The 24,023-nt window shown below is 44.0% G+C and overlaps 1 protein-coding gene across 1 annotated transcript in view; it reads left to right on the forward strand.

Moving 5' to 3' along the window:
* The window catches only part of LOC306959978 (uncharacterized protein), a gene marked incomplete at its 3' end in the record, with an annotated part of 93,078 nt that overhangs the window by 12,527 nt on the left and 56,528 nt on the right, over positions 1–24,023 (forward strand). Inside the window, exons 2-4 of the mRNA XM_079552235.1 lie at positions 6,933–7,079; positions 13,238–13,782; positions 15,098–15,256. Of these exons, the coding sequence (XP_079408361.1) occupies positions 6,933–7,079; positions 13,238–13,782; positions 15,098–15,256 (851 nt within the window). The remainder of the gene's footprint in view (positions 1–6,932; positions 7,080–13,237; positions 13,783–15,097; positions 15,257–24,023) is intronic.

A 24,023-nucleotide genomic window follows, 5' to 3' on the forward strand; every position in this document is an offset into this window, starting at 1 on the left:
CATCTCCCCCTGGTGTCCCAACAATTGCACCTTTCCCCCAATAGACACTAATGGAATCACGAAGAAGAAACCAACGGGCTAACGGGCAAAGCTAACTGTGGCTTAGCGCCAATTTAACTGTATTTACAGCCAAGTTTGAGTGAAAAAAAATGTATCTCCATTGTGTGATTGGATGTACAATATCCCTCTGTCCCTTTGTCTTTCCTTTAAACCAATCGAAAACCTCCTCTAAACCAGTAAAAAAAAACAGCTCTAAACCTGTCAAAACCAGCATAAACTGGTCCAAACTTGGTCCAAACGAGTCCAAACATGGTCTTATCTGGTCCAAGCTAGGTCGAAACCGGCTCAAGCCTGCTCTAAACCAGCATAAGCCAGTCCAAACTAGTCCAACCCCAACCTATACTCGTCCAAACTGGATATTTTGAGTATTACAAACTTGAACTGAATGGTAGTGATTAGAAACAACACATGACAAGTGAGCTCTACCAAACGGCTGAGCAAACTCTTAAAGGGATTTTTTACTTGTGTGCTAAATATGCTCATAGTCCGCCAGAAAACATAAAAAAGTGAAGCTTTTTATTCCCATAACAAGCTTTCTTCCCCCTTGACTATTCCACCCGTTGCTGCTATATCTAAATCCGCAAGTATATGCAACGTTATTCTTTGATTTAAAACATGCCGACCCTCAGTTTCTATCCACTTTGAGAAAACTGCAGTTGTGTGATGTGCTTTACGTTACAAATATAAAACAGCTTTGCTTCCGACCTCAGAGAACTATGAAGCAGAAATCCCAAGGTGATCTATTCAAATTGCGGACAACACTGGACCAAAATCTAATTTCCATCAGACCTACCAGCAGTTTTTCCCTTTAACTCCCACTGCCAATAAAAGAAGCCCGGACTCACAGTGTGGTTCAGAAGGTATTTTTCTTTTCGAGAGGCCAAGAAGCGTGTGGCGTGATAAATCAACACGCTGTAGCGGTTTTAAGGCCAAATCGGTCACTGGCGAGTCTCTCGGGATGTTCCACTGATGTCTGTGAGTGTGAGTGTGAGTCTGTGTGTTCTGTAGTGATGGGCGAGTGAAGCCACGTAACACAACAGCAAAAAAAGTGTTGTTGCTTCGAAGTCTCTGAGCTGGTTCATTCTGTCTGAACACTGACCTCTTGTGGACAAACGTTATTATCGCGACTTCTCATAAACACGACTGAAGCACCGACACAATCATGTGGAAGAGAAGTTTCAAACAGACGTGTAGGCTGATATAAGAGTGATTTTCTTTGTAACGTGGTTCTGTGCGATCTTTTAAAGGGATATTTCAGGATTTTTGACATGGGGCCTCATTTCCTAGTTATCCAGAGAGTTGCTGATTTCTGGAGATATTTTTTATTGTAATTCATGCAGTTCTTATATTGCTAGTGCAAATATATGCTAGTGCAAAGCTAGTGCATTTCTATGGCATCAGCTAGCCTGCATTAAAAACTGAGCACCTGAGGCAAATCACTTATAACACCAGACTAACCATATAAATGCCTGTGTCCATAGATTAATTTTAACCATTTTGCATTTAAAACAGTACTAAGTAACTTATTTACCTTAATAAATCCTTTCCGTCGTCCCTGTGGGGGTAATACAAGTGTTTATGGGATGATTGGAGGGTCTTTCATCTCCCCTGGTGTCTCTGGCCAGAAAACCATGTTTGCAAATATCCCTTTAAGACACGATGCACACAACTCACAGAATGAAGCAGTTTTTGAGACAGTCACATGACCAGATGTTACTGAGAAAGGCTCCGACACAGTGTTTCGAAACATCTGCTTCAGGAGGAGCGATACAAGCTCCGGAGCGCTGAGTTTTTTGGCCATCACTCGTATTGTGTCTTTCAAACACAGCCACAATAAAGTTATTTTGTTCTAAACAGACCAGTGCGGTGTAGATGCTTCCTGGACTCTTCTTCTTCACAAGAGTCTCGTGATGCCGCTGTGTGACTTGCCTCGCGGGTTAATTTAGGTCATTGATAAGAGAACAGCTTCATCTGTGTGTGATAAAGTCAAGCCAAAATCCACATGGGAGTTTTTTTTCCCTGCAAATTGTTCCATCTACCACAAGACCCTGATTCAGAAGCACAACCCGTCAGGCTGTTCCCCGTAATTGCGCGTGTTGAAGACAGACCTTTTGTATTTGACTGTTTTCCTGCGCTCGGCGAGAGACCTACCACTAAATTTCCACGCGTTCCCTCGAGCTTTCCGATTTCAAAGCTCTTCACCGCTTTGATTCTGCTGAAGCACTGAAGTTTTAACCCCACTCTGCAAACCGAGAGAGGGGGAAGAGAGAGACTTTCTTTTCAAAAATGGATCCGACGGAGTTCAAAGCTAAAAAAGTTCCTAAGAAAAGAACTGGGAGCAGATGTGGAAGAAAACCGTTTTATGCCACTTATATGACTATTGATAGTGCTTCTACTGCACCTATTGTTTCTGTCGGTTTAAGATGGCGGGAACAAAGGAAGTCGGCCATGTTGGAAAGGTGTATGTTTTATTTTGATGAATTAAATATATATTTGATAGCAGAAAAAGAAAGAGGTATCTTATGTCCGAGTGTAATGACTAAAAGCAAAAATCTTAAGGGGCAGAAATATAAACAATAAAGAAATAAGAATAATGTATAAATAGAATAAAAAATAGAACAGACTATAAAAAGTAGAATATCAAGGTCAGCATCAGCAGTGCAAAGATACAGTCCAGCTCGTCAATAAGTGGGGCTGATATAGAGAATATTGCACATGTTACTTTACAGTCTTGTTGTTCAGTCTGACAGCAGTGGGGATGAAGGACCTGCTCCTTCTTGCACAGAGGGTGCCTCAGTCTTCCACAGAAAGAGCTGCTCAGCTCCTCTACAGTCCCGTACAGTGGGTGGGAAGTGTTGTCCATGAGGGAGGTGAGCTTCGCTTATACCCTCCTGTCCCCCAGGGGGCACCCCAGGACGGAGGTGGCCCTCCTGACCAGTTTGTTCAGTCTTCTTGTCCCGCTCTGTGCGGCCTGGGGCCCAGCACACGGCAGCGTAGTGGAGAGCAGAGGCCCCCACAGAGTCAGAAGGTGGAGGCGACATTGGTCCTTTTTGTACAGGGCGTTGGTGTTGTGGGACCAGCCCAGTTTATTGTTGAGGTGAACAACCAGGTACTTGAAACTGTCCACCTCCCCCTTGGATGTTCAGCGGTGTGTGCGGTAGTGGCTTCTTCCTGAAGTCGATCACCATCTCCTTCGTCTTACTGGCACTCAAGCACAGGATACTGTTTAACGACACCAGTACATGGTATCAAATAGAAAATGTACGACTGGTATATAGATAAAATTGGTATTGAAAGCTGGTACTGAAAAAAAAATATACAGACAGCATCTCTGGAATCACCCATATATGGTCATGTTTAGAAAACAAAGGGGGAAAACAATTTGAGAAAAATCTAGACTTTCTCTAATTATTCATAAACTACTTTAACAAATGCTGAATTATGAATATAGTTTTCTACTAAATAAAGATACAAAGACATGGAGAGAAGCAAAGTGATTCAACAGCCCATAAATACATAAATAACAGAGAATGCTAGCATGATACATGTTAGCACTGTGCAAATGCTAGTGCTAGCTAGCTAGCTATGACTGCTGTTTTTTTGCTTCTACTGAACAATCTGCTGTGAATCCATATGGACACGATTTAGACTTGACTTTGTTTGTATGTGATAAGTTTATATTCCACCAGAAAATGGCTAAAAAGAGTGAAAAATTGTGTTTCCCAAAATATTATTTTTTCCCCCTGATGCGATGCCGTCTGTATCCATAGTTCTTCCCATTTTAGAACATAACATACAGTATATAGTCCGATCTGTCGTTTTCATATCGTTAATCTGGAATAGAATGAGCGAAGAACAAACATTGCGGCTCGTTCTCTGCTTCTACACCTCTGCATATTCAGAAGAAGCGGCTAAAGATCGCGGCAAAAGCGCTGTGTGTGAGTGTTATAAATTATAAGGACACTGGAGTCTTTGGGGAGTTGAAGGTTATTCCCCGCTCTATATTAGACCTAAAATAGCTCAACGTTTGGCAGAATTTCTTTTTTTTTTTTAAAGTCCACAGGACTTAGCATGGAGTTGGAGGTGATAAGGTGAAGGCTGCGAGATAGAAACAGGAGGGAGAAAAATGTGTGTGCAGTCAGTTAAGGACACCTATGACTGAACCAGGTTTTAAAGCTACTCTAAGCTACCCCGTTTTAGCCCACATTGCATTGCTAGATGTATGGAGACATGCGCCGCACCTCCCTCACCCCCCAACACGCCTCACCTGCCCTTCACCATTTAAATACAAACACGTGGAGCGATGTTTGGGCAGCTTTAGAGCAGCACTATGTAACTTGTTTACCTCAATAAATCCTTCCCGTAGTCCCTCTGGGGGTAATACAAGTGTTAATGGGATGATTGGAGGGTCTTTCATCTCCCCCTCGTGTCTCTGGTCAGAAAACCACAATTGCAACTTTCCCTGCACTGGGTCAGAGTCACCAATAATAGAATCACGAAGAAGAAACTAACAGGCTAATTGGCAAAGCTAACTGTGGGCTAGCACCACTTAAACAGTATTTACAGCCAAGATTGAGTGAAAAAAAATATCTCCATTGTGTCTCTGTCCCTTTGTCTTTTCTGTCAGCGTAGTATTTACTCTCACCGCCAATAATGAGTAAAAAACAGTAACATGCTACGACGCTTGCAGTGGCGCTTATGGCCTCTAGGGGCATGACTTACTTAGTACAGCTTTAAGGAATGGAAAACAACTTTATTCAGTAACCGTGCATTTGTAAGTGATTAATAGATCAAGTTATGTTTTGTGTGACATTTGCCTGTGGGTGCTCCTGTTTCCCGTACCATAAAAACAATAGATGGGAGCAACATCCGGGAACTTTTGCTCTTACTCTTTGGGTGAAAACCAGGCCTAAAAATGACAGTGTGTATGAGAGAGCAGGGGAAATGTCTCGTTTCTCTAAACCCACAGTTTACACCAGGGTTTCCTCCAGTGTTTAACCTCAAATCCACCTAAAACACCAACAAAGAGGCCGATTAGCACTTAGCGGCTAACGCTATATGACAGTATGCAACAATAGATGGTTTTCCGTTCCCATGATCCTCTGCGCCGCGCTGCCATTTTGTGTGGCGTTCGACAATGTTTATGCACGACTCGCATGCACATTTCATGAATAATTGTGTCTACTACGGCCGTTCTGTAGTCGCTAATGTGTTTTTTTCACTCACAATGAGCCATGTGATGGGTAGGCTAACATAATCATTGTGATGTACACATGCACGATAATCATAATAGTAAAACACGTAGGCCATAGCGTGCACTTAAACTTGTCCATCGAACCAAACAAACAGCCGTCATGTGAGCGGTTAAACAATGAGAAAAGGCTGTATTTATAACGTGTATCAGTGCCAATCTGTGCTGCGTTTACCTCCTGATGAACGAAGAGAGTAACAGCGGCCGACTCGCGCTCTTCCCCGGCCTTCTCCTCACACTCTCCCCGAGCGACTCACGCTCTCGCCGGGTCTCACTTTACGGGGACGGCCTGGGCTTCCTCCGTGATTTGTCCAGTCTCATTTCTCTGCTAGCTGCTAACTGTACCTGGTTTGCGTTTGACAGCTTTGACAGCAGCATGAAATAATATAAGTCTACTACGAGCTCATCATAGACTTGCTTTATTTCATGCTAGCAGCTAGCCCCGTTGTCAAATCTGTTTGATGCCACTTTTTCTCATTTATCTGTTATCTGTCAGATAAAAGCTGACAGACCCTGGCAAAACCAGGGAACATCAGCCAAGGCATGAGACTCAGACACAGAGCGGAATAAGCACAGGCTGCCCCGTAAAGTCAGACCCGACACCCAGGACGAGCGGTCGGTGGCCATAGTTTAAATCTCTCGTACGAAAGTTTTTATGTTTCTGTTCCTTAGAGATGAATTACTTTTGGGATATTGAGACATTTTCTCTTCGTCGTGTCGGGATCAGCCCCACACAACACAGGTGTGAGCACTATTTCTTCACAATATTATCAATGATCCGTAACACAAACAATTAGACCCTTGACACACACGATGGCGCCATATGGAACTATGCGGGAGTGTGACGTCAATGGAAATATATCTATAGGCTACGGCTCTTTGTGGAAGAGAATTGACAAACAGGGTCTGCTTAAAGGGATTTTTCAGGATTTTTGACATAGGGCCTCATTTCCTAGTTATCCAGAGTGTTGCTGATTTCTGGAGATTTTTTTTTTTGTAATTCATGCAGTTTTTATGTTTGAAGAGTTCCGTGGTGCTAGGCTAGTGCTAGGCTAGTGCATTTCTTGGTATCAGCTAGCCTGCATTAAAAACAGTGTGACCTGCTCCACAGTGCACCTGAGGCAAATCACTTATAACACCAGACATATTTATTGAGCACGACATGTAAACATGGACAGGACAGGGAGGAAAAAGTAAGTGAACCCCTGGATTCAATAGCTTGACCCTCCTTTGACAGCGATAACCAGACGTTTCCTGTAGTTGCAGATTTAGACTCTTTTAAAAATGGCTGCAGATTCCTGGGATGTCTGGTGGGAACGGCTTCTCGAGGTCACGCCACTGCATCTCAATTGGGTTAAGGTCATTCCAGAACGCCGTATTTTATTCTTCTGAAACAATTCTGAAGTCGGTTTGCTTTTGTGGTTCGGTTCATTGTCTTCTTGCAGCTCCCGTCCTCTTTTGGAGAGATGGCCTCAAGCTTTTCTGCAAAATATCTAATACTGTCTCTAACATGTAGGAAGAGAAGTTTAGCATTTTTAATATCCTGTGTTTGTTGCTTTACGTCTGTTCTTGCCAATACGCAACGTCACGAGTTCAGCTCTAATGTCCTTTGTCTCCACAGAGCACCCGGCCAGCGACGAGGCGAAAGAGCGCGAGAGAGAGGAGCGCGAGAGAAAGAAGGTCAAAGAGAAAGAGAGGGAAAAGAAACGCAACAAGCTGATGAACGAGATGAAGAGAGAGAACGGGGAAGTCAAGCAGCCCAACAAAGGTCAGTTCACGCCGTCCACAGAAGGAGTTCAAAGTTTTGTTTTGAATTCTGAAAGTGCCAAGTCCAAGTCTGTGCCACCATCGTCTAAAACTGTCTTTCTCTAACTGTGGGAGGTACAGGAGTTCTTCACTGCTGCAGAACCTTTTCTGTTTGCGTTTTGCTGCAGTATCCACACATGAGCGTTGAGGCGCTTTGAGGACACAGTCTGAAAACACTTTCAAGAGGAAGTTAACTGGACAATATTGCCAATTATATTTTCCCTTCTTCCTTCTTCTTTTTTTAATCATCGTGGAACAGATGACAATTTCACAATACAGTCCATTACGTCTTTTTAGGTATCAGTAAAAGGCGCAGGTCCAGCCCATTTAAGAAGAGCCTCCTGACCTTTTTCCAAGCTGTGGATTCTGATTGTTTTTGACTGCCTTTTATAGCTTGATTGCAAAAGATTAGATTCAGATGATTGGTGTGGGGTTCAATAAGTTATACAATACTTTATACTTATTAAACTTTAGGTAGTGTTCACGATTTAGAAAGTGATGATGTTATGATGTCAGGTGGAGCAGGGGCCATAGTATTCTATAGTGATTGTTATAGTGACTCCGGAAGTAGTGACTTTAGTGAATATGACTTTTTTAGCAGTAGTTGCGGCATTTATGGCTAATGATTCTGAGAAATAAGTAGGTTCAGTAACTCTCCGTTGAGTTTCAGAAATATTGATTGGTTGTGTGAACGCAACCTACTGAGTGATACTTCTTCTCCCCTCTCCATTTCAAGCATCAGTGTATAAATGATTATTACGGTATAGCCTATTCTTTGTTTTGTTCTTGTCACACCTCTTGCTTGCCTGATGATGATGATGATGATGATGATGATGATGATGATGATGATGATGATGATGATGATGATGATGATGATGATGATGATGATGATGATGATGATGATGATGATGATGATGATGATGATGATTGGTATGGATGAGTAGGGCTACGTGGCCCCCTCCTCAATCTCAGACCTGATCTATGCCCCGTCTCGTGCTCTCAGGTGAGCAGATCAGCTGCTGCTTGTGGTCCCCGAAACTAAAACGAAGCTTCGTGGGGACCGTGCTTTTTCTGTTTCTGCTCCAAAGCTGTGAAACACGTTCCCTACAGAGATTAGACTCAGGCTCAGTCTCTTTGTTCAAATCCATTTTGAAAACGCACCTTTTCTCGCAGGCTTTCGATAACTGAGTGAGATGTGTTTCAGATTTGTCTTACTGGATTTGTCTTTGTATGGTAACATTAAAAACTTATTACTGATTTGTTTTTTTATTTGACCTAGCGTCACTTAAACAGAATTTACAGCCAAGTTTGAGTGAAAAAAATGCTACGACACCTTCAGTGGCGCTTATGGCCTCTAGGGGCACGAGTTGCTTAGTACTGCTTTAACCAGAAAAGTCCCACTGAGATGAGGAATCTCTTCTATAGGGGAGTCCTGACCCCAGATGTTTTTAGTGGTCGGGGAAACCAGAGTACCCGGAGGAAACCTACACTGACACGAGGAGCTAACTGCTGCACCGCCGCGTCGATATTTTAGCGATTCTTGGTTTTCGATACCGACGCCTAAACAATACCTATACTAAAATATGTCTTGAACCAGAAAACACAACAATAGCTTGCATACTATTTCTTTTAAAGGGGCTAGATGCAAGTTAGCCATGTTATACTCACTACTGCCACCTCAGGTCATACATGTAACTGCAGCTTCGGACCTGAATTAACACCTTTTTGAGTGACAGTGCAGGATTTTAGAGGCAGTTGTGGTGAACAGGTCTGAGCTCATTCTACACATTAGAACATTGTTGGAACATGTAGTGCAGGGGTAGGCAACGTCAGGCCCGGGGGCCAAATTCGGCCCTCCACCATAAAACCTGTGGCCCTCAAGAGAACTTTAAAGAAACATTTATTCATAAATCAGAGACCAAAAGGACTCTAAAATGTGAAAAATACTGTCAATATTTTCCCATTTCCCAGCAAAACACTGCATTAGGTCAAATATTATGTGCAAACTTATATTTTTAGAAAAAAGATGCTTTACTTTGGGCTACAATTGTGAGTTTCGGCCCTTGGCGTTTTGGAAATGAAGAAAATCGGCCCTCCATGACACAAACTTGCCTGATGTAGGGGGAGGAAAATACTCAATTTTAACATTTTTAAACTCTGTATAGTCCCTTTAATTTGTATCACTTTGTATTATTTATTTGAACTAAAACAACTAAGTAACTTCCTTAAATCCCTGGACCAAACAGGCATCAAAACATGGTCTCTAAAGATCTAAAAAGAAACATTCTGTACCTTTTGATAAACTTTTTTTCTTGTTGTTTAACGGTACCCAGCCCTATCGACCTAAACCCAAACCTAGCAGATACTAAATGACGTTTTTTTGGGCTTTGCAGACAATTATTATTTCCATACAGCCAAGCAGCATAAGTTACATAAGTCTCAGTGCACAGACTTTGCTTGTGTCACTCCAGCCCGGTCCAGTTGAGGATGTTTAACGCTCTACTATGATGAAATATTCCTGCCTGGGAGCCAACACGAGCACCTCTTTTATATTGTGGTGTAAATGTTAGACCCGGCCTAAGTGGAGCTTCTCTTGTCTCTCCTTTTGTCCCTGAATCACATGTGTAGCTCAGATTTCCAGTAATGACCTGTTCCTGGAGCAAAACATCACAGCAACAGTCGCTCGTGTTTGGTTTCACTCCCGGAGCCTCTGGTCACAGATTAGAGACGGCTTCGGGGGCCGCGGTGAGGGAATGTGAACCGTCAGAGACAGCTGTAAGTGCTGCATTGATTTCCAATACTCGCCGACCTCTTTATCTGCTCAAACACTGAATCCCAGTCTCTCCTCTGACTGCGCCGCCTGAGCATCCGCCTCAGCATCAGCAAACCAAACGCAGGCAGGAGAAAGTGTTATACAGGCAGAGGGGTTTGAGAAAACTGTTGTATTGTCCTGAATTTTTCCCGCAGGGTTTTGAATTGTCTTGGAAAGTCTTTAATTTCATTTTGTAAAGGCCTTTAAAAGTCTTAGATTTGCTGAAAATGTGGGTTTGGGTGAAGTTGAGGCGTTTGCTTTTTTCTAATAATTATATTCATTTTTAAAACTTATACAACATAACACACTTACATTTAAAGCACGTGATTACTGATTGCACATTTCATTAACCAAATCCACAGTTTCACATTTATGGGAAAAGCCCAACAGCCGATAACCGGCCAATCTTCAGACATCTTCAAGATCCCGGGATTGATAAGTTGAGACATTTTCTTTTGTTCGATAGTGTTTGTATCAAACATATGTGACGGCAAAATACCTGGTAACAGTCCGACAGCATCGTAGACGCTTTGTAATTAATAATGCAGGAGCTTTATATTTGTTTTATAACGAGCCACGTTAGCATCGCCACTTTTAACTCAATCATATCTTTTTTAACTTTGGGCGGCAGCTATTTCTCCGTCAGAAGAACCAAAGGATGAAATCGTGTCAGGTCAGTGGGGCTGCAAAATGTTTTTTCCCAAGATGGGAACGGCCACATTTGCATATCGACTCCCTGATTGGTTAGATTTGTACTAACACCTGAAAGACACCTTGTGAAACTCCACTATCCTCAGGGTTAGGATGAGTGTCAGGTATACGGTTAGTTTGGATTAGTTTATGGCGATATCCACACGAAGAAAAAACGCTTATGTTTTCAGAAACTTTCTTTGTAAGCTTGAAGCAGCTCAGTAAATGTGTGCGTCCACATGGGTCGACTCAGGTCTGTGAAAACGGCATTTTGAGATCTTTCCGCTCTGGGACCTAGTTTGGAAAATGTTTGTTAACGCCGGCTCGTATGGACGATACACTGGACTGATAAAATATCTTTGTGTTTGGTCCTCAGCTTGACTTCTTGTGGACAGGGCCTAAGAAAGTGTTGTTTTGTTGAGGCGTCGTCGTGGTTGGAGCTCCACTTATCATTGGCTGCCAATGTGGGCAACTGGCCAATCAGGGAGCAACTGGCCTTTCCCATCCTGGGAAAAAAGTTTTCGCGAGCGGGCTCCTTTTTGGTTACGTCCTTAGCATACGTCCTTAGCATAGCATTTAATTCAATGATATTATTTGCCTGCAGGTCCTGACGCCCACAGTTCTACAGATGACAAAACAACAGCACTATTTGAGCTTCAGTGAATGTCGTGCTCCTGCCCCGGCTCAGGCTGTGGGGCAGGGGGGCGTGGGGGGAGGTGGGGATTTGTGGAGTAAAGAGCTTTTGGATTAATCTCTAGGGTTTTCTACAACAGCGCCTTTTCACAGTCTGTTGTCTCTCCTCTGTCTGTGGTTAGCGCTCTCGCCTCCCCTCGCCCCCTCCCCCTTCAATATAACATTATTTAGCATATATCATGACATAATGAAGAACTATCACAATAACGATATATTTGACAATATAATTGACAATGGACAAATTACTTCTAAATCCCAGCCTTACGCCGATTGGGAAGATTAATTCAGTTACTTTTATTTATTTTTTTTACAAATACTAATTTCCTCACAAATATGATCTACTCGAGCAGTTTACATCCTTCATTTCATTTTACTTTGTAAGCACCTGTCCCCGTGTTCTACAGTCTCTGTTTATGCTGCTGTGATGGAGCTGAGCGTAACATAAATAATACCTCATCCACAACGATGTAAAAAATTAAGACGATATAAAAGAATTATATCGCTATAACGATATGACCCACCCCTACTCATTTGTAACTCGGTTTATGATGCTTCTAAACATGTCAGTGTTGAACTGTGGCAGCAGGGGGCGCTGTATGGGGGGCATAGATACAGACGGCATCATGTCATTGAAGGGGACGTGGCTTCGCCGAGGGGGAAAATAGAATCTTCTGGGAAACAGTTTTTCAGTCTTTTTTATTTTTTATGTTTATCACAGCAGATTTTTCAGTTGAAACGGCAAGTCGTAGCTATCGCTAGCTAGCGTTAGCGTTAGCACGATGTTAACATTTAGCATCGTGTTAGCATTCTCCGTTATTTATGTATTTATGGGCTGTTGAACCACTATGCTCCTCTCCATGTCTTTGTATCTTTATTTAGCAGAAAACTAATAAGAAAACATAATTCAGCATTTGTTAAAGTAGTTTTTGAATAATTAAAGTTTCGATTTTTAACTGTTTTAAACATGACCATGAATGGGCGAGTCCAGAGATGCCGTCTGTATCTATAGGGCTGATTTGGACATTCATGTTTAAAGGAATAGGCCACCGTTTTTACATACTGAGATATGCTCTTACCTCACTTTAGCCGAGTTAATATATCCCCGTCTGGTCTTTGTCCGTGCGCTCTGCCAGGCAAACGGAGCACATACGCAGCCTCTCCCACATGTCACATAGCTCCAAAAAAGCTCACGATAGAAGCTACCAAGCTCTTCCACGTGTTCCCTATTTAAATAAAGTTACGTGAAGTGTTTTCATGCAAAGTATATTTACACAGAAATGTAGCATGTCGATTTTATAAGCAGATAAAAAGGGGGACTATATTGTGAGGCGTAATGATACGAGGAGCAAAACGTCCGCGCAGTAACTCTTAAAGACTTCCCCCGCTCACTTCCGTCAATAACCTTTAGGAGTTACTGCGTGGACGTTTTACTCCTCGTATCATTACGCCTCACAATATAGTCCCCCTTTTTAACGTAACTTTATTTAAATAGGGAACACGTGGAAGAGCTTGGTAGCTTCTATCGTGAGCTTTTTTGGAGCTATATGACATGTGGGAGAGGCTGCGTATGTGCTCCGTTTGCCTGGCAGAGCGCACGGACAAAGACCAGACGGGGATATATTAACTCGGCTAAAGTGAGGTAAGAGCATATCTCTGTATGTAAAAACGGTGGCCTATTCCTTTAATAGGTACTTCAGAGGGTGCTCACCTTTTGCTAAAAGGAGAACAGAAGTTTAGAAGCCTCTATATCCTTTGCCCAGGGCTCGTTGTAGCAGGCCACTCACTTGGTTTGCTTGGGCAGGTGTGAGGGCTGGCCAGCAGGGGGCAGATGAGCCAGGGATGTTTGTAATAGAGGATTAGTTTAGTCTTTTCTGTAATCGAGCAGCCTCACTCACATTTTGCTGTTTTTTTTTTTTTTTTTTCAGATGACAAAGACAAGGCACGGACGGAAGAAGATGACCTGATGAAAAAGGTGAAGAAGAAAAAGAAGAAAAAGCACAGAGACTGCGAGAGGCACAAGCGGATCAAGCTGTTCCACCGATCGAGTCAGACGGCCTGCGCTGGGCTCCTGTCTCTGCCCCCAAAGAAGCCGTGCCCCTCCTCCCCTCTCTGCACCTCACACCCGGCGCTCCTCTCCTCACTCTCGCCCTTCAAATCGCCCCCGCCTGTCCACTGTCCCGACGGAATTATCAAGGTCGTGCAGCCTCTTCCTTCCAAGGACCTCTGTAACTCTGTCCACGATCCCTCAGAGACCCCACACCCGGCGCCGGTCAAGGCCCAGGCTCGGCGCACCTTTCCTGGGATGGTGGGGTTGGAGTTCGCCCCGTACATCCACGTGGAGACTCAGCCGAACGGCGGGGCTCTGGTGGCCCACGCGTACACGTCCCAACTGTCCTGCCTCTCATCGGGGCAGAGGCAGAGGTTCGCAGAGGAGTTCGTCACGCTGGCCTTCAGTGAGGACTCGGGACAGGTAAGTCATCTTATTTTACTGGGGAAAAAAATGTCGTCATCTGGTGTAAAAATTTACGAAATAGTAATTAATTAGATTGTTACAGAAAATAGGCCTGTCACGATAACATTTGAAGTGTGATATGTTGAGGCAGGAAAATATCACAATAAAGATAATATTGAGGATCACTTGATGCCACTGAAACCAAATATGTTCTTACCTGAGCTTAAACGAGTTGATGCGTACCAAGCTTTTCTGTTTTCTGAGTGGAGATATTGTTACATGTTGTAGTGCTGCATAACGCTACTTCGGTAAGTAGCATTATGCAGGATGCTCTGTGCGCAGTATGCTCAAAATGGCCGCTGGAACTATGCGTACTGTCATTGGTAATAGGTGAATCCACCAGCTTGGCTCCACATCAGGCAAATGGGTCCTGCCCACTGCTCTCTACAGTGCATCGAGGGATGCAGTTCATGTACAGTATAATGACAAATAAAGCAACTGACAAACAATCAGTATTGTCATTGACAGTGGCATTTTTATGGACTCGTAATCATTGCTCAAGAAGAAAACCGTAAAAACACGGCCCCAGAGACGCACGTTTATGTGAAGAAACCAGTGAGTTAGTGTTTAAGACGTTAGCATGCTACCGGTTAGCATTTAGCTTCAACAGCTCAGCTCTGACCTCTCCAAGAGAAAGCCCTGAACCACAAACATCTGGCCTTGGATACAACATGTGTCAGAGGTCAGAGCTGTTACTGTAGTATTTCCTCAGTGTTCACAGATGTGAGCCACACATGTGTTTATCGTGTTGATTGATGACAGTTGCTAACCAGTAGCATGCTAGCGTCTTGAGCAGCTTAAACACTGACTCAGACTGAGACTCTGTTGACATGACAAACTGTACAAATCACAGAGAAAGGTTTTCTGTTTTTTCCTCTTTGATGTGTTCATTTAGTCTTCAGAGTGAAGCAGATCTTTAGTAAATCCTGCTGTAGCTCGACAGAAAGAGCTGCTACGTCTGAGCCACATTTACTGGTTATATCACATAAACGTGCGTCTCTGGGGCCGAGTTTTTACTGTTATCTTCTTGATAACAGTTACGAGTTCATAAAAATGCCACTGTCAATCAGTTGTCTTTCATTTTCATCCTGAGTAGAGATATTGTTACATGTTGTAGTACTGCATAATGGTACATCAGTATTCAAAATGGCCACTGGAACTATGCATAATGTCATTGGAAACACATGTAGTCATTGTAACATAACACATGTATGCTGTAGTACGTGTAAGAGTGCGCCGTCCCAGTAACTCCATTCCCGTGTCCGTTTTCCAGGCTGCTCATTACGCCATGTCCATCATTCACGGAGAGGCCGGGTACCTCCCAGACTTTTTGGATTACTTCTCCTCCAAGTTTCCCTCGGCTCCGGTGAAAATGGAAATACTCGCGAAGAAGGACATCGAGACCACCACCATGTCCAACTTCTACTCCCAGGTGAGTGTCGCACAGAGGGCGTGGGACGGCTCGCTTTGAGAAGAGCTCCGAATGTCAGACTCTGAAGGTTATACTGTCCTGTAGTGTTAAAGATCGTCCTGTAGTGTTAAAGAAAGATTCAGGGAAGGAACGAAAGCGACTGCAGAAGTACAAACGAGAGTGGAAAGAACACGCTTGGTTAGAGAGAGTGAGTGTTTTCTGTGGCTCAGGAGAGAATCAGTCCTGCACCGCCAAATCCAGAGCAAATCAAATCAACCTCTCAGTTCTTCATCACACAAGCATCTTCCGAGCCAAATAGAACTCAAAACTGTCTGGATTCTACAACAGATTTCATGTTTTTGTCCAAAAAAAAAGCATCATTGTTTTCACTCAAACTTGGCTGTAAACACTGTTTAAGTGGCGCTGGCCCACAGTTAGCTTCGCCCGTTTGCCTGTTAGCTTCTTCTTCTTCTTCTTCTTCTTCTTCTTCTTCTTCTTCTTCTTCGGTTTTCTGGCCAGAGTGAGTAAAGTAAAGAGTAAAGTGGACGTTTCCTGCATATTAACACTATTTTGGTCTCTCAGCTTTGACATTTTACCTTTAATAACTTGTCGTGGCATTTTTTTGTAATTTGTTTGTAGCTCTTTCGTGGCTTTCTTGTTGACTTTTTGTTGCTTTTTCTTCACTCCTTAGTCGTGTTTTTGTCACTTTTTTGTTATTTTTGCTTTTCCAGCACGTTTGTCGCTCTTTTGAGACTTTTTACTTTTAGATTTGGGTAAAGCCAAACAGGAGAAAACGTGCTCGGTTCATGTGGGGGTTAAGAGGTTAGTGCTGCAGTACCAGACTCACTTCAGAGCAAGAGAAGTTATTAGTTATAATCTATAATAGAAAACGCAATCTCAATGGCGGCTGCCTGGGCGCCGCCATGTTTATTTCCCATACCGACTTTGAAGCTAAGCAGGGACGGGCCTGGTTAGGACTGTGATGGGAGACCGTTCCTCGGAAGCTAAGCAGGGAAGGGCCTGGTTAGGACTGGGATGGGAGACCGTTTGGGAACACCAGGAAGCCTGGCGAGAGTAGTGAGTGTGTGCGTGGTTGGTGCTGGGGGCTGATGTGCGCAGACTGGTTTCCTCGCTTATCATCACCGAGTATGGGGGGTGAATGAATAATGCATCACATTGTTAAGCGACTTTGCGCGTCTGGAAAAGCGCTATATAAGACTAATGCATTTGTTCTGTTTTAGTTTTGTCCACATGAGGGCACTGTTGACTGTATTATTTTTGAATTAAGTATTTTCAGTTGTGGCCCCTTTAAGAAAATGTTAGGCAGAGGAGGTCACCTGACTCAAAATCAGGAAGTAGATTGAAGCATGGCCCTGAGCTGTTTTCGTGCAATCATCCAGTGTAATCTGCAACATCAGATGTCCTTGGAAGCATCGTGGGTGTGTATAGATTGTTTGATTTCATAACTTTGTATGTACATTATTATTATTTGATTAAGTTTGATTTGATGATTATAAAGAGATAAAAACTTGTGACAGAGACATTGTGTGGGGTGAGCAAGCAGCTCATTGTATTTTATGTTTTTTGTTACAGTTTTACCTTTTCTTGCCACATCAATAAACCTGTGGACATCACATATTGGTCTTCAGAGTCCTGATGTCGAGAAGGAGTTTAGCTGACTGTCTAGTTATATACAGCACATATAGCGAGGGCAGTACAGTAAAACCACGGCTTCCTGGCGGACAAGATAACGCAGTTCAAGCTGGGAAACGGAAACAACGCCATTCCACGCAGCAAGTGGACAGCCATCTGAGTAATGAGACTAATCATCAAATTCTACCATGGAAGAGAAATCAGCATCGCACGCAACACGGACCCACACTTCCACGCGGTCAGGTATGTCAAGAGGATCTGCTGCGGCAAAGGCCAGAGCAAAAGCAGAAGCGGCAAAAGCACGCCTTGCATACACTGAGAAAGGAATGGATCTAAAGTTAGAAAAAGCTAAGTTAGAAGCTTCCATGGAAATACTCCACTGTCAAATGGAGACAGCTGCAGCTATTGCCGAAGCACAAGTTCTTGAAGCAGCTTGTGGAGAAGAAGATGAAAGACGTAGCTTCAGTGCAAAGTTAAAATCAGTACCTTCTTTAGAAGCAGTAGAGCGTACAAAACAATATGTGGATGATCAAGCTAAAGTTATGGAGGATGGACTGAAACAATTGGATGACACACCAGAGCAAGCTGAGGAAGAGCACAACATTAACATTGCAAATACAGCTTTAAACCATGACGCCAAACCATTCGCTCCACTTTCAACCAAAACTGACCCACCAGCTCGTCCTCTTGCCTCACAGCAACCTCGCACATATATCGATACATTTCTGCTCAAACCAAATGAGGTCAGGTTTGGAAATGAAAATGCCGCACCTGTACATCACCAAATGCCACACCTAAGTCCATACTATTCTAAATCAGTGGACCGCAGTGGTGATAGCCAAAACGTGAATGACTTTGTGAGATACCTTGCTCGTTGTGAGATTGTAGCTACGGGATTGCTTCAATTCAATGACAAACCTGAGAACTACAGAGCCTGGAAGCGTTCATTCCTCACTGCCACTGAAGGTTTGAACCTCTCACCCTGCGAAGAGATGGATCTTTTGCTTAAGTGGTTAGGCAAAGACTCCGCAGAACATGTCGAGCGATTAAGAGCAATACACATAAATAACCCGGGCACAGGCTTGGAAATGATATGGAGTAGACTTGAGCAGACCTATGGTTCAGCAGAGGTCATAGAGGATGCTTTGTTTAGAAGGCTTGACACTTTTCCAAGGATGACAAACAAAGATTACCCCAAACTCACAAAATTAAGTGATCTGTTGATGGAGCTACAGTCGGCTAAGGATGAAGGCGACTTACCTGGTCTTTCCTACCTTGACACGGCAAGAGGAGTTAATCCAATAGTTCAAAAACTCCCCTTTCGTTTACAGGAAAAGTGGGCATCGGTGGGTGCAGCCTATAAGCGTCAAAAGAAAGTGTCGTATCCTCCATTTTCCTGTTTTGTGGATTTTATCAGACAGGAGGCTAGCATTGGTAGTGATCCAAGCTTCAACTTCATATCCCACTCTGACACAACTACTAAAGCACCGAAAACCTTTTGGGTAAACAAACAGAAGGAAGTTGCCGTGCACAAAACTAATGTGTCTCTAAAGGGAGCCACTGACACTGGCCGGCCTCCAACAAAAAATGATGACTGTGATAAGCTATGCCCTATCCACAAGAAACCGCATCCACTGCACAAGTGTCGTGTATTCCGAGACAAGTCCATTGAGGATCGCAAACTGTTCCTAAAGGAGAACCATGTTTGCTTCAAATGCTGTTCTTCGTCGTCACACATGGCAAAGGACTGTAAGACAAAAGTTCAATGTACTGAATGTAAAAGTGAGAGACACCACACGTCCATGCATCCTGGACTGCCACCATGGACTGTAAAAACGGATGTGCCTCAATCGGACGCCCTTCCAGAGGACGGCGGGGAGCAAAATACAAACGAGCCTCAGCCACAAGTAACCAACGAATGCACAGACGTATGTGGAGAAAACCAGTCAGACAGATCTTGCTCTAAAATATGTCTTGTTAAAGTGCACCCTACTGGACAAAGGCACAAGGCAGTGAAGATGTATGCCATCCTAGATGAACAGAGCAACCGGTCGCTTGTCCGTTCACGTTTCTTTGATCTGTTCGGTGACCAAAGTTCAAATGCTCCTTACACATTAAAAACATGTGCGGGAGTGAAGGAGTTGTCAGGCAGGAGAGCCAATGGATACAATGTGGAATCTCTGGATGGATCTGTCAGTATCCCATTGCCTAGTCTCATAGAATGTAATGACATACCTAACAACAGGGAGGAGATCCCAACTCGAGACGCAGCTCTTCATCATCCACACCTCAAGTCATTGGCACACCAAATCCCTGATATTGACCCTGATGCTGAAATCATGCTCCTCTTAGGTCGGGACATTATCAGAGTGCATAAAGTCCGTAAACACGTAAATGGTCCAAACCACCTGCCGTATGCACAGAAGTTAGATCTAGGTTGGGTAATTGTAGGCAATGTGTGCCTTGGGAATGTCCATAAACCACTCACCGTCAGTTCCTTTTACACAAATACTATGGTACAAGCTCGACCAACTCTCTTTCAACCATGCCCTAACGTTTTTCAGGTAAAGGAAAAATACAGTGACATTCATGTCATCGGTGGCACACAGAAAGAAAGCTCTTGTGATCCTGATCATCTCGGGTGCACTGTGTTCATGCGGACCAAAGATGACAACCAGGTGGCCCCTTCGATTCAGGATGCACAATTCATGAAAATAATGGAACAAGAGATGAAAAAGGATTCAAACAACAGTTGGGTGGCACCTCTGCCGTTCAAGTGCCCACGTCAACGTCTCCCTAATAACCGCCCTCAGGCATTGAAGCGTCTTATGTCTCTTAAGCGCAGTTTTGCAAGAAATCCTGAGATGAAGGACCATTTTCTGAAGTTCATGGATCAGATGTTTAAGAATGGTCATGCAGAGTCAGCCCCTCCTCTCAGTGAGCAAGAAGAACGGTGGTATTTGCCGACTTTTGGGGTTTACCATCCTAGGAAACCAAAGAAGATCAGAGTGGTTTTCGATTCAAGCGCTCAATATGAGGGAGTATCGCTTAATGAAGTCCTATTGTCCGGGCCAGACCTCAACAACACCTTGCTTGGTGTGCTCATGCGTTTCCGCAAAGAAGCAGTTGCATTTAGTGCTGATATAGAGCAGATGTTCTATTGTTTCTTTGTCAGAGAAGAGGACAGAAACTTTCTACGCTTTTTGTGGTTTCAGGATAACGATCCCTCAGAAGGTGTTGTGGAGTGTCGAATGTGCGTCCACGTCTTTGGTAACAGCCCGTCACCTGCTGTGGCTATTTATGGCTTACACCAGTCCGTGCAGAGCAATGAGATCCAAGCAGACCCTGATGTCAAAGATTTTGTGGCTCGCGACTTCTATGTCGATGACGGACTTAAGTCCCTGGCAACTGTCGAAGCAGCAGTTGACTTGCTTAAGAGGACCCAACACACTCTATCCAAGTCGAACCTGAGGCTGCACAAGATTGCGGCAAACAACAAAAAAGTGATGGAGGCCTTTCCATCCGAAGACCATGCAAGTGATCTGAAAGATCTGGACCTTGATGCTGATGTGGTACCATTACAGCGTAGTCTTGGTCTCAACTGGAACCTCCAAACGGACTCCTTTCTGTTCAGTGTTTCGGAAGAGGTAAAACCCTTCACTCGACGAGGAGTCTTGTCTACCATCAACAGCCTTTATGACCCTCTCGGGTTTGTTGCTCCAGTCACCATCCAAGGCAAGGCTATATTGAGAGAATTAACCGTCGAAAACAGTGACTGGGATGCACCACTACCTGAGGAGATGGAAGAAGTCTGGGCATCCTGGAGAACCTCATTAACTGAACTGTCCAATCTATCCATTCCCAGACAATATACTCCTATGTCTCCTACTACGGCGTCCAGAAAACAGCTGTGCGTCTTCTGTGACGCATCAACAAAAGCCATTGCTGCCGTTTCATACTTGAAACTCACGGATGCAACTGGTAACAACTACTTGGGGTTTGTAATGGGAAAAGCTAAATTGGCCCCTCGTCCTGAGCATACCGTCCCAAGGTTGGAACTCTGTGCAGCGGTGCTTGCTGTTGAGTTGGCAGACTTGGTTTCAACCGAACTGGACTTTACACTGGATGCCATAACATTTTACTCTGACAGTAAAGTGGTTCTAGGTTACATTTCAAATGAAAGCAGGCGCTTTTACGTTTACGTCAGTAACCGAGTACATCGCATCCGCAAATCTTCCCATCCAAGCCAGTGGTTCTACGTGCCAACAGATCTGAATCCTGCAGACCATGCAACCCGGTCTGTTCCTGCAGGCCAATTGAAACAAAGCAACTGGCTGACCGGCCCCAAGTTTCTATTGTCTTCAGAGCAACAAATCGCAAAAGACATTTATGAACTTGTTGATCCCAGCTCAGATCCTGATGTTAGGCCTTTAGTGTCTACTTTCAGCACTACAACATCTATCAAAGAGTTTGGTTCCCACAGATTTCAAAGATTTTCCTCCTGGAGGTATTTAACTCGTGCCATTGCTCGTCTCATTCATATATGTCGCTGTTTCAGATCAACCCTCCCTAGTAACAGCTCCTGTAAGGGATGGCATTTCTGCGAAACTGGGACCACTGTTGACGAAAAAAGTCAAGCTTCAGTCATCATCATCCAAGCAGTGCAAAAGGAAGTATATGGACAGGAAATCAAATGCATCCAAGATGACGAGAGGGTCCCAGAACATAGTCCTCTCAAACGTTTGGATCCCTTTATTGACACACACGGCCTGTTGAGAGTCGGAGGCCGTCTTCATCATTCAAGCCTTGAGCAAAGCGAAAAGAATCCATTGATTATCCCTGGAAAACATCATGTTGCCGTACTACTAATTAGAGAGTACCATGAACAAGTCCACCATCAAGGTCGTCTCTTTACCGAAGGAGCGATACGCACAGCTGGATTTTGGATAGTTGGTGGGAAGAGGAAGGTGAGCAGCGTTATTCACCAATGCACTACTTGTAGGCGTCTCAGAGCTCCAGCCAGTGTCCAAAAAATGGCTACTCTTCCTGCAGATCGTCTCTCTATGGAACCTCCCTTTACAAATGTTGGACTTGACGTGTTTGGTCCGTGGATTGTGTCCTCCCGTAGGACTAGAGGAGGTCTTATGGCAGAGGTCGCAGCAATAATCAATGCCAGGCCTCTTGTTCCCGTCACGCCCGATCCTGACAATTCGTTCATGCTCACGCCAGCAGCTCTTCTCACGCAAAAAGTGAACTATCTACCTGCTCCTACAGGTGAGTTTGTTGATGCAGACTTATTCAAGCGCCAGTGGCGTCAAGTTCAGCACCTTTCCAACACCTTTTGGGATCGATGGAGAAAGCAATATCTTCCGACACTACAAACACGTAGGAAATGGCAGACCACTCATCCAAATATTGAGATCGGCACAGTTGTTCTTCTGAAGGATTGTAATGTACAGAGAAACGAGTGGCCTCTTGGTGTAGTCACTCAGACCTTCCCGAGTAACGACGGCAATGTACGCCAGGTTCAAGTGAAGATTGCCAAACCTGGAGGGACAGCTCTTTTCCTCAGACCTATTACGGAGATAGTAGTTATTCTTCCCCCAGACAGTTAGGTAAATGTGTGTAGTGGCGTTAAATCACGCCAGGCGGGAAGTGTTCTGTTTTAGTTTTGTCCACATGAGGGCACTGTTGACTGTATTATTTTTGAATTAAGTATTTTCAGTTGTGGCCCCTTTAAGAAAATGTTAGGCAGAGGAGGTCACCTGACTCAAAATCAGGAAGTAGATTGAAGCATGGCCCTGAGCTGTTTTCGTGCAATCATCCAGTGTAATCTGCAACATCAGATGTCCTTGGAAGCATCGTGGGTGTGTATAGATTGTTTGATTTCATAACTTTGTATGTACATTATTATTATTTGATTAAGTTTGATTTGATGATTATAAAGAGATAAAAACTTGTGACAGAGACATTGTGTGGGGTGAGCAAGCAGCTCATTGTATTTTATGTTTTTTGTTACAGTTTTACCTTTTCTTGCCACATCAATAAACCTGTGGACATCACATATTGGTCTTCAGAGTCCTGATGTCGAGAAGGAGTTTAGCTGACTGTCTAGTTATATACAGCACATATAGCGAGGGCAGTACAGCATTATTATTATTATTATTATTACATCCGCGGCCGGCCCCCACGTGACGGTCCCACCGCCCGCGGGCATTGACCACGGGTCCATATGGACCGCGGTGCTGCTGTCCGAGGACAACCCGCCGTCACAAAAACGCGAGTGCACGAGATCTGACTGCCGTGCGTGTGCGCGCATCCAAACAGGGCGATGTGTGTGTGTGTGCGTGCGCGTTTGTGTGTGTGTGTGTGTGTGTGTGTGTGTGTGTGTGTGTGTGTGTGTGTGCGTGCGCGCGCGTTTGTATGTGCATCGGTGCGTGTATGTGTGCGCGCGCATCCAAACAAGGCGATGTGTGCCATCGTCACTCACCGCTAAACTGCAGCTGTAGACGCTCCGCACAGGTACAGTTACATCCTCAAAAACACATCTGCGTGTCTTTGTTTAAGTCTCTCCTGCTGTGACCGAGGCTGTGGTTCATTATGGATCCAGTGCTGGGTAATGTCAGAGGCGCAGACAAATGCGCAAGATCCAATCCTGGCCGTATTCCGTCTCCAAAGCTTTGTCTCCGAAAAAAAGTACACGCAAAACATTGCCCAAAACCTGCTCAAACACGAGCCTCTAATCAAACGCGCTGCTCCGACTGATTTATCCTCCGTGTGAGTAAAAGCGAAAATGAAACTACCACTTAACGAGCGCATGGCCTGCACTGCATAGTTTTTTCTTTTTTTTTACTTTGCTGCTGTACCATTTGTTTTCTATTTTGTTTTCACGTATTGTGAGCCCAGAGGTACATTTATTCTAAAGCAGCTTGGAAAGCATTGCCAATTTTATTGTAAGGTTATAAATACTGTCTAACAACGATCATTAGGCTATTTCATTTCAAAACCTACTTATTATTTTTTTGATTGTACACTACCGTGATGCACCAAACCACGGGTCCTGCACCGTGACCCAAACCGTTACAGCTGAACCCCTAATATTTATCCATAATTATTCCACTGTCTCTTGAATTCC

Source organism: Gobius niger, assembly GCF_951799975.1.
Source record: "Gobius niger genome assembly, chromosome: 2".
In the NCBI taxonomy this organism is placed as follows: domain Eukaryota; kingdom Metazoa; phylum Chordata; class Actinopteri; order Gobiiformes; family Gobiidae; genus Gobius; species Gobius niger.